The sequence below is a fragment of the Manduca sexta genome, chromosome 27 (genome assembly GCF_014839805.1).
Source record: "Manduca sexta isolate Smith_Timp_Sample1 chromosome 27, JHU_Msex_v1.0, whole genome shotgun sequence".
Taxonomy (NCBI): domain Eukaryota; kingdom Metazoa; phylum Arthropoda; class Insecta; order Lepidoptera; family Sphingidae; genus Manduca; species Manduca sexta.
In genome coordinates this window covers 5130837-5142894 of record NC_051141.1, presented here as the reverse complement: position 1 = coordinate 5142894, position 12058 = coordinate 5130837, and the positions used below count along the sequence as shown (strand labels likewise).

The 12058-nt window shown below is 30.5% G+C and overlaps 1 protein-coding gene across 1 annotated transcript; it reads right to left on the bottom strand.

Moving 5' to 3' along the window:
- Window positions 1–415: 415 nt before the first annotated feature.
- On the bottom strand, window positions 416–11932 carry LOC115453057 (ADP-ribosylation factor-like protein 5B). The gene is made up of 5 exons (XM_030181699.2): window positions 11621–11932; window positions 9110–9318; window positions 6531–6656; window positions 5105–5214; window positions 416–706 (listed from the first exon to the last, which is right to left on the bottom strand). Exons 1-5 carry the CDS (start codon window positions 11664–11666, stop codon window positions 658–660), a joined length of 540 nt encoding a protein of 179 aa, XP_030037559.1. The 5' UTR covers window positions 11667–11932; the 3' UTR covers window positions 416–657.
- Window positions 11933–12058: the final 126 nt, after the last annotated feature.

Here is a 12058-nt window from a genome sequence, read left to right as displayed (position 1 = left end):
CTAAATATACCAGACAATTATATTGGGCTCGCACTGCTAGAGACATGTTTAGTCTATACACATTTATATTATGCAAAATGTATGTTGGTGTGTGCCACGTCATTCGACTTTAAAGTTTAATATTTACAGTGTGTCTAGTTATAATTATTGCGTTTAATATCATTATAATATAAAACGCAAGATTTACTCATTTTACTGGTTAATAGTGAAATTTTTAATTGCCGAAGGCCTGTGTAATCAATTGTAATAGTTAAGATAATTAATTCAATAATAATATAATCACTATATTGTGTCGTAAAGTGTCATCTTACATAGTACATTGTTGTAATTTGAACTAATCTAAATAGACATCAAGTACATGGATATTACATACATTTCTGTTTACATATTGTGTAGTTAAAATAAAAATTACAAAAACATATTAGAAATTGTTTTATTTATTATTACATTTACATCTCATTCATTCCAAATAACATACATAGATTCTTAATCGTTAGAAAATATCGCAAAAGTATAAGTTAAGAGTTAAAATTCATTTCACTTTTGTAAAAATCATCATTTAAAAAATAGAAATCCGTGTGATCGAAAAATTATGCAACGTTAACAATAGTCAAGAGGTACCAACATTAAATTACGCTTCGCTGGACTCGTCACCGCTCATTTCTTTTTTATTCTACTTGCGATCCATTCTAATCCTAAGTGCAACCTGTGGACAAATAAATAATACATATAAAAAAATATTGATCACACCCTCGATGCAATAACATGCTGGCAATGCTGGATCTAGAGCTATTCTAATAACTGCGAAGTATTTATCACTTTGTCACTAAGAACGAATTTCTGCAACCAAATTTCGTAAGACGCGCTGTTCGAAAATTAAATTTATATCATTACCTACAAATTGAATATTTTTACAGAAATTGTTTTAACTAACTACAACTACTAAAACTACCATAAACGTCATTTATTTTATTCTCGCTTTTGCTCGCGTCTCCGGTCGCGTGATAAAGTTTTCGTTATACAAGTCATGCTATAAATTTTCCCAGAATAGAAAATTTCCGATGTTCTTCACAGAGTCTATCTCCATTCGTAGGGTACCTACTTTTTGATATTAACGCGTTCAGACAGCAAGATAGATGCGACGGGGGACTTTTTATAATACCTAAATATTTTTTTAGGACTTTTTAAGACGAATAATTCCGTCATACATATTTCTCTCGTAACTTTAACCGTTTACTCTGCGCAGACAACGAAAACTCTCAAGAGGAATAAATTTTCCCCGTTTTGCAACATTTTTTGTTGATGCTCCGATCCTATTGGTAATAGCGTGATGTTATGCATTCATAGCCTTGCACCGATAAATGAGTTTTCCAACACTAAAATAATTTTTCAATTTGTACCTATAATTCCTGAGATTAGCGCGGTCAAATAAACAAACAAAGACCAGTTTTATATAATAGTAGTAAAGATATGCTTCAGTGGTATTGAATTGGAACACCAAAGTATTGCACAGAGTATTACCAGACAATCTAAAACTAATTTCAATAATGGCTTAAAAACATTGACTGGTATTGCAAACATCTTTCGAACAATATATTTTGTGAGACCAGTTCCAGTGTTAATTCTCAGTAATACAAAACAGTGAATAAAATAATATTGACAAAACAAAATATTTAAATCTCAGCAGATATAACGGATAAAAAGCGAAAGGAAATATACATAATTTATATTTATATACTGTTTATACTATTGGCTTGCTAAAAAAAAGTATTATTTAGCCATTATTACTTACTGATCTGCAACAAAATTATACTTTTATGAATATAAAATTTTTAAGAGTGGATAAATATACAACATATACAATTGGCATATATATGTTTGCAACCTGTAGGAATTCATAAAAGTGGCTCGCAGGTTAAAAAACAATTGTCGAAATTAATATCTACTTTGTATAAAGCTTTACTATTGTAATCGTTATGGTGTTATTATATATACGTATTAATAAAACATAAATTAATAAGTTAGAGCAATTTGTGAAACTAAATTGAAAGTGAAGTCACGCGATACGATGTTTTAGCTGAGAGCTAATATGGCCGATGATAAAATACGCATAATTATTTCGATAAATGTTCGTAAGAAGATATTATACCGAGACCGAGTTATGCTAAAATGTACAAACTATTTTTTAACAACATTTGTGGATTGTTATTTATCACAGTAGGATTTTCGTATATCACTTTTGGTGTACCGTTAAAAAAATATTGCGTGGTTAGTTTATTTTAGCATAACTTTGTCCGTATGTAGTAGTATACATAGAGTATTCAAAAATTGGCTGCAACACATATTTACTTTGCAAATAATAACTATTTGTAATGCTCGTTCAACCTTCCACAAATCATTTCAACCTTCATGCCCTCATAACTTTTTATAATCATTTCTGTTTAAAACCAAACTAACTAAACGATTTTTATAATAATCAATCGTATTAATTTGTAGTCCTATTCTTTCAAATAAAAAATATTTTTATTAGTTAAGTAATGACGGAGTTCTGAGATAACAAACATAAAAATACACCACGAATTGAAAACTTCCGTTTTTTAACGACGGTTTTAAAGAAAAAATAAAACCAAAAACTAAACTGCCTTCAGAAACACTAAAACCTAAAAATAATTTTTATTTTATTTAATATTTGACGAACCAAGTACTCATATACTGGTTAACAGTTTGGAATCAGTGACTAACACAATTGCTAGTTAATCCAAAGTTAGATAAATATAAGGACAAATATACAGAAACAATATACCAAATTTCTATTTTAATTTGTCATCGACTCCAAAATTTATAAACAGTATATACCGGTTATATTAAATATCTTTTTGTAGCTTTACCATGTTGCCATCAATTATAATAGTTTACAAAACACAAATTATAGTTTAATAAAATGTTTTAAGGTTATCATACCACGTTACAATGCAAAGATAAGGTGACATAGTAATTTATAAAATTGATGTTATTACAAACACGTCTATACAAACAAAAAGTACGTTAGTTTCAGATAAGATACGCCAAGAACAAACATTTTGTATTAAAAATTCCACTATGACTCTGATAGCTCGGTAAAGATTAAATTGGTTAAATTGAAAAATATAAATTATCAAAATCAGCAACAAATCAATGATTAGCCTTATATTGTTTGTGTTGAGAAATATCACCACCGGATGAAATGTTATTTTGTTTTTATACCAAACGCAATACTTGTAACAGAGAAACTAATGAATCAAATACATCCACAGCAGTAGGGCTTTTAAACGTTTAACGATAATAAATGTTTTCCGATTGGATACAATTATTATCCGCGATAACGAATACTAATTGGATAGACTCGCCATCGTAAGACTTAAGAAGCCAAAAAAGAAGAATATTATGTAAGTAACGATCACTGAGTGGCGATGTACCCACGCATTCATGTCATATAATCTATTAATATTAAGCTATGAAACTCTTACAATGAAATATTTATAGGCATAAAGAATAACACTTGATTATGTAATAACCCCGATTAATGTCGTCTGACATTGTGTAGATGATAAAATACAGAGCCATTGGTGACAAGATACGTGACTTCATTGCGATCGTAAATACTTTATTCAATCCTAAACAAGATAAGTTTATCTTTATTCTTATTCATTAAAAACTAATATATGAAACAAAAAGAGACACGTCAAATTATATAGATTCTTTTAGAGAATATAAGACGTCATAATACTGTTGATATACTGTAGGCTATATTATAGTGCGTAATAATGAACATTGTTAAGCCCCATAATAGTCTGCATAATTTAATTTGTTACCTTAATAGTCATTGTTTGTATAATAGTCTGTCTGTAGTCATATCACTAAATATATAAATAGTTGTTGCTAGAGCTTCCAATCTCTAAATAACGATATCCCAGTACTCCGGGATCCCGAGCCCTTTTTCCAGTGCCCCGTATTGCAGGATTATCTACGCAGGATCACGGGTGGTTTGTGAAATTGATTTGGCATACCGCATGTCATCATCATCATCATCCCTGTATTATACACTGTCCCACTGCTGGGCACGGGCCTCCTCTATTACTGAGAGGGATTAGGCCTTAGTCCACCAAGCTGAGCTAGTGCGAATTGGTAGACTTCACACACCCTCAAAATTCCTATAGAGAACTTCTCAGGTGTGCTGGTTTCCTCACGATGTTTTCCTTCACCGTTAAAGCAAGCGATATTTCACAAAGAATATGCGATAATACATAAATAAATTTACCGCATATGGCAGAAGATATATTTTTCTTCGACATTTCTAATTAAATCCTGACCATAGTACTATGGTTTGTAAACAATTAGTTTAAATTTTTTGTTTAGTTTAACATTTAGTTTAAATCATCGGTATATATGTACTACGTACTAGGTTTGGCGTTCCGAACATTCACTACGTACAACTAAACTGAACTGCAATCAATTCAAACTGCTTTTAGTACGGTCAATATTGAAATGGCGCTCATGGTAGAAGGACTCGAGTCTAAGTGTTAACCTGGATTTGAATAAAAAATATTCGTCAAATAAGTAAAATTATTTGTTATTCAAGTGAATAAATAGGTTACCAGTGACGTTTTGGTTGCCATTTTGGTTCAGATTTTGAACAAATAGTTTATATGGACGTTCGTGTCTATAGAATATACGTCAATGGTTTAAAATGTTTTTGGGATTCGTTTCGTAAGTACTTTTTTCTGTATTTTGATCCCCGTATTTTTTAAACGGTCGCAGCAAATTGACTCCCCTGTACCCGACTGACTAACACGAGATAACCCATAATGTCAAATATATCCATGTAATGATTCCGTTTCGTGACGAATTTAATTTTGCCATTAAACGGATTTTACATAGCAGCTTGATTGATATGTATTTTCTAATAATAACCCTAAATTGAACGGGAAGTTATATTGATTATTTCATTACTTTTTCCCCTCATATAAATATTATGAATGTCTACGCGGGGTCCTGCAAATACCAGGATACCGCAAGATTGAAAATTTTCTGTCCCACCGATATTGAAAATAGGCTGTGGGCATACCCTTCACCGGTGAGCGCACAGCACGCCTGTATGTGCCACGGATGTTGTTTGATTGACGTTAAATCCAATTGTTCTGATATTTCCGCCGCCGTCATCGACCCCTTGACGTCCTGGAATGCAATAAAGGGAACGTTTTAAAAAAAAATGTTTCATATATGTCCCGTATTTGTGTATCAAATAAATATATTAAGTACAAATCAAAATCAGATTACGATTTATGTGCCTATACGACTTTTGTTGCAGTCACCAAGTTCTGAACGTCCATTGAAAATAATTTAAAAATTCCTAACTTTTTGCTTATGTTATCTTATATAATCCGTCTTTTATAAACGTACCGAAGACACATCAAGAAGCTAAAACATTTCATTCACCTGTAACAGTGATTGTTTTGAAATAACAAATCTCAAAAATTATAATTATTGGAGAAATCGTGACCGAATGTCAGTAAAAAATTTACATTCATTTAGGACGTTTAGGACACGATAATATAAAATCAAGAATAATAATCGGGGATCTATACCATCGAAACCTGCACGTTTTAGTTGTTTGCTCAAATGACGCCACATTTATACAAGTGTTAACACAACAATGCGCTAAATATTTGAGCACACGTGACTTGTATTTCAATGCCAAGACGAATTATGAGGAAGTTGAAAAATATATTCAAGTATTTTATTAAAGTACTCTATTTTATATTTTACTAATTTATGTTATATAGGGGCGTTATTTGATTCAACAAGTTGTAACTTGAACATTATCAGGTGTAAATATTAAAGAAGTATTTACATATTACAATACAGAAAATGCTGCAGGAAAATAATATCACATAGATTTTCTCTTAACTAAATTATAAAGTAACAAAAAACAGATAAAGTAACTTAAATTTGAAAAATATTTTTGACCAGTCATTTTTAAACTAGTGTATTTTCAATGTTCCAGCGTTATACTTTAAGAATCGATTATTGCTAGCAATAATTGATCTGAGATGAGACATAAATCAAAAAGAGAGTACCAATATTATAAGATTATAAAAGAGTGTAGTGTGTATGTTATTGTTAAAATTAATAAAAGGAAAATTCAATTGACATGTTTATCAATAATTTAGAATAGAAAAATTTAACCGTAAAATCCTTATGCCTATTATAATATAAAAAGATAGATTATCAGTTTGTATAGTGATGCCCAGTCTCTGCAAAGTTACGGTATAAATATTTACCAATTTTAAAAATCATATACACATAAGAAATTCAGTTAATCATAACCATTGGGTTAACATGTTGTTCACTTTTAGTGATAAGTAATCAATTATACGCTTCCTAATCAGGGATATTGATGATACCCTCATTTTACAACACCTTGTTTCTACGTAATTTATTGTTCTCTAATTTAACTTCGTAAATTTAAACGAGGTAAATGATGATGTTACCTGTTTATTAGCAAAAACGAGTAAACAAGCCTTGCTGAGTTCCTCATGTGTTAGCATACGATGGAGCTCCTCGCGACTGATGCTAAGCCGCTGCCGGTCCGTCGAGTCGATCACCATTATCACAAACTGGAATGATAGATAAGCATACTTTTTAAAATCGTTTATTGTGTTACAGAAATTTTGTGGTCAACAATCTTATATATTTCGCTGTTAGCTTTAGACTTATTTGTTTGCACAAACAAAATTCGCGCTTGATACTTTTACAATAGATTATAACTACTATACATACATATACATATATCAAGGAGTAAAACAAAATCATATCACTGTTTCATTAGTCATGCTTGTTTACTGTGACGTAAATAAGGCTTTTATTTGATTTATGACAATTTGGAATAAAAGTCACAACATACTTATTTTAATAGAAACTTATAGCTAAATCTGTGACACCATGTGCCAATCAACTGTTTTAAACAAATAACACATTGCCTTAATGCAGCTAACACATGGGAACGTGTAATGGATTTAAGTCGCACAGCTGTCCATTGTGATGCATCATATTTTATATACATATTAACAATATACACTGCCTAAATCCATAAACTACATTATGCTAATAACAACTTTCAGCTGTTTTTAATAAACAATCTCAATCTTCAATCCGATTTCGAGGATGAACCAATCATAAATCATTTCAACACTTGTCAAAAAAACTTTATTATGTTTGGTCCATTGTTGAGATAGATTAAAAAAACCAACTGGGAGTGTTTCTTGAAAATGGCAATTCAATAAAAAATGTATAATTTGTTTGCTCATATACTTATCTTTTTTTATATACAAATACTGCTGTGAGCTATTTTACTGCAAGGACATTGACGATAAAAGGTTAGAAGTTCCTTTAAGCTCAGCAACACTCATGATTCCTCTGCTGTTATTCCAAGGCTATTATGGATGTTTATGGCAAGCAGGGCTCTTTTATATGTACCCTAGCTCGTTTGGTAAATTTAATTTCAAAATGCAATGCAAGCAACATATAGTTTTAATATTTTAATTAAGGCATTGTTTCCATATAACTACTTATTACAAATTTGTCGACATATGACATTGTTCTAGCAAGACATTAATTTTAGTTACGTAAACGTATTTTACTGCGCAGCGCACAATAGGCAGCGTTTTTTTTATTTTTGAAATAATCCACTTCATAGTATTTATAAAAACATGCACATTTGCTAAGCAGACTACAATTAGCATCATTATTATAATCGCTGTGACTATCTTTGTTTTTGCGGGAGAACACAAACAAGGTAAAAATCCTTCATTGCTTGAAACAGTTGTGCAAAATTTTCCTTCATTACTAATTGGAAACTGATATATTTTATTCATACAATTTAACAACCATACCCTATTCTGTACAGGTAAATGCAATTGCTATTAATACTGCGTATTTTACGAATAAAATATTTGCACCTGTACAGCCTTATACAATTGCAAACATAATATTATAATATTAATTTAATAAAGGGCTATTCACGCTTAAAGAAATACAATAGCGCAGCAGCACAGTAATGCACTTCGTTTTCGCAACTGCATATTGCTTTTTTTACAATTACCTTACTCAGAAAAAAATATTTGGATATTAAAACTCAAAAAATGTTTCAATCCCAAAACTGCTTTGTAATCTAAGTAACATGTAGTTAAAACCCGAAAAGAGTAACATATGCAAAACGTCAAACTGATTTATGTTATATGATAATTAGAGGAAACACAGAGTTTTATTGCAAATTTTCCCTATTAATTGTGTCTATATTATTAATTTTTTTCTCTTATCTTTGAGTTGATAAAAGAATAGGACATATCCTCATGGTTGGTTATAAACAATTCTAATAAAATATATAGCAAAGCAATTAATATTAATGTACGTGTTCAAACACGATACAAACATTAAAATTTTGTTTTTATTCATTACGTTAAAAACCATATGGATTTTGTTTTTTTTTTATTATATATCACAATAAACATGACTTTTTACCTCCAATCTTAACGAAGTACAATAAGTGTTTAAAAACTAAAATTCCGCCCAAAAAATCTCGGTAATGATGAATATAAACAGTAAAATCCTGATGCAATATGATTAAAGGTAACGTCAATAGCGTCGTTAAGTCTGTGTGAGCTAATATTGTTTCTAAACTGAGTTGCAATGAAACTAGACCAAATATATTAATGTTAATTCAAGATAACAGTTCTCCACAAGTACTGCACTTATAATCTGACAATTATTACAATACTCGCATACTTGCATACTTGCATGGTTGCTCAGCTTAGGTTAAAGGTGTTATATAGGGGAAAATCTTCATGGACAGTTAGCACCAATTTATTTGAATTTTCAGTACGTTAACATTAAACCCAGCAAAATGACTGCATTTTGTAGATCAAAGATAGCATTGTTGTTTTATTACTAGTACCACTTATAAACAGGCAGCCCACTGACCATTGAATGAGGGAACCGGCTTTATATACAATTGAACTAAAAATCATGTGCAGTCACAAAACAAAAAGTTAAATATACAAAATGATTATACCTCACTATTTGTGTAATAAGTATTCCACGCTGATCGCAAGCTCTGTTGTCCTCCAAGGTCCCACATGACAAAACGTAGATTCCGCCACACAACTTCCTCTACATTTGACCCTATCGTGGGCCTCGTGTGTACGGCTTCACCAAGTAGCAGCTGATACAGGATTGTGGTCTTCCCAGCATTGTCGAGCCCCACTAATACAAGCTTATGTTCTGCAGATTAATAATAATAAATATGAATATACTTGCATGTTGGCATGATTGGCACTGTGAGTTCAGTTTAAGATAGCTGCTATCATTTACCTAATTTCAGAAGGAATAATAAAGACGCAAATGAGGTATCACAATTCAACATAATACATCTCAACGGTCCCTATGTAAAGTATTGGGTCTGCAAATGTGCATTTTGCAGATGCAATACTTTGCGTAGGGACTGTCGAATATACATCGCTTGTTTAGTGTTAATTACCATGTCGATAGGCACTTCGATCCTTATTGTCTTAAATAAATGCAGTTTATTTTAATAAGGACCGTTTAAATATCGACAGCTCCTACGCAAAGTATTGCAAAATGCAATTTTGCAGATTCGATACTATACATAGGGACCGTCGATCTCATAATGCAATAAGGACAAACATATTGGACACAAATTCAATTCATGAGTGTAATCAAATCTGTGTTTTTAAAGCAATACTTTTTCTCATATATTGTGACATGCTTAAGGAGGCTAATAATAAACCCATCAGGAGATTAAATTGTGAAGATTTTTATAGCAGCAAACATCTTTAATGAGTTTAACTTCAATTAATCACCTTATAAATCTATATAATGTGGATTGGGTTTTTTAACCAATTCCTACATATTTTACCTTACCAAGGGCTGACTTATACAAACACATTGTACTTATGGGTAAACATTTTGGGCATTTACAACCCTTGAATGTGGTATTAAAACAGTTTCATACAGTATGGTGTTTATGTGAAAATAACAGTTTAAACATTTATAAAATATTTATAATTTCATAGAAAGTTTGATTAAAGAACCAAAATGTTATACCTATTGGCTATATTGTCTGATATACTCATAGATATGTACTTACTTCAGGAATTAAAGTAATAATACACAACAGTGACAAGGATTTATAAATATTTTCTTAACAAACTTCATGGTGCCAAATGGTGATAACATGAGTTCAGAAATTTCCTAGACTTCAAAATGGTTCCAAAAAGCAATATCAAATATAATTAAGTAAAATATTCTTTAACAGGTGTTCCTGTAATGCTTTCATACAAATATTGGGTTAAAATTATAATAATAATTAAATAACATATGTGCAAATTACTATTTATTATGCTTGGACATATTATAGAGACAACAGTTTGGTCAAAATCAACATGTAACACCAAAGGGAACATGTATAAGGTGTATTATTTTTGGACAGAAGTAAATAAAAAGGAACTTTAATATTACCAGATAATTCATAATTTAATTAGCTTTATTAAGGACCTTATAAAAAAGAAAAAGCTACTATAATAACATAATATTAATACTTATAATAGAATCATATGAGTCTCTGTCTGTTAAATGCTGTTGAAAATCATTTATTGGGAAACTGGAGGAATAATAAAAATAAACACAATTTTATATATAATTTTGTGAATGTCTTTTCATAATAAAACATGTGGTAAATTAATGATTAAATCCTTCATGAACTAAGTTCTGTTATTGTGTATTATTTTTTTATCATGTGGAGTTGCAATATTACTATGATAATAAGTAATAAAAGGTAATTTGTTATTATTTGACATGATCAAAATTGAAATAATTGTATAATATTTTTAACTACTGATGTGTAGGTATAAAAGACCTTTCCCAAAAAGAAGACTCACTATGTGCTTTTTTCAAGATAAAAAGTAGTTTATATTATATAAATCCAAGATATAGTCGTAGAGTATAGCAAATTGCATCTTAATCAAAACAATATGGTGAAGTTTGTAAATATTTTAGGCCTGAACAATATGCAATCGAGGTCAAACAGAATTAAAATCGAAACATTTATCTTCTATAGATCAATAATGGGTCTATTTTAAACATATTAAATATTCAGATATTTTATTAATTTTTGTGATTAAACTGTCAATATTGGAAAAAGATTATTTCAACTGACTTTATTAATTACACCAGTGCTAGCATATAGTAAAATAAACAGGTTATGTGGGTCAAGGTAGATGGTGACAAAACTTGTACATACTTATTTAAATCCTCAACTTACGGTACCAATTCTACTTACGATGACTTAAACATACGTGGCCGAGATGCGTTTCCTAAGCAAAATATTTGTTTAAACAAGACAATGAAGTTAATACCGTAAAATTAATGCTCTTTACGGAAACTAGATCATTACTACCTACATGACCGTAAATTGGAATCTCTAATAAATCTCCGTTTATCTTATCAATTTGACGCTGTCTAAAAGACAAAGTGACAAGGAAGTAAAATATATATTCCAACATACCTTCATTACCGAACAAGCTCCAAATTTTCGAAATAAGCAAACCCATATTGCAGGTCCTTTGGACAAACTAAAAGGGACAAAGGCTAAGTAGTTCTAATTCGTACTCATTCTCAAAATTTTATAATTAAAGGGATGGATTGCAACGTAATTAAATAAAACTACACTATAATTATACAATAACACACATTACACGTCCCAATTCACATTGATAATTAGATTGATTGCATTTCTACTAAATAATGAAAAAAATATGTTACGCGTCAACTTTCCACTTCAATTCATATTTGTCAAATAAAAATTCTACAAACGTTAACTTTTTAAAAAGGACTTCATATTGTTACAGCTCTGGCTGTTTGTTAATGGCAGACAAAGGAAGCGATTTAGCCTGTATTCGCTTCGAATACAATGTCAAAGTCTGATAATAAGCCCGTAATCAGT

Bases quoted from the DNA above. Each gene is read 5' to 3' on its own strand.
- LOC115453057 (XM_030181699.2), bottom strand. From the start codon at position 11,666: ATGGGTTTGCTTATTTCGAAAATTTGGAGCTTGTTCGGTAATGAAG. The intron at 9,319-11,620 runs GTATGTTGGAAT...ATTAATCTGCAG, and splicing joins GAGCTTGTTCGGTAATGAAG to AACATAAGCTTGTATTAGTG. The intron at 707-5,104 runs GTATGCCCACAG...ATTTGTCCACAG, and splicing joins TGTGCGCTCACCGGTGAAGG to GTTGCACTTAGGATTAGAAT.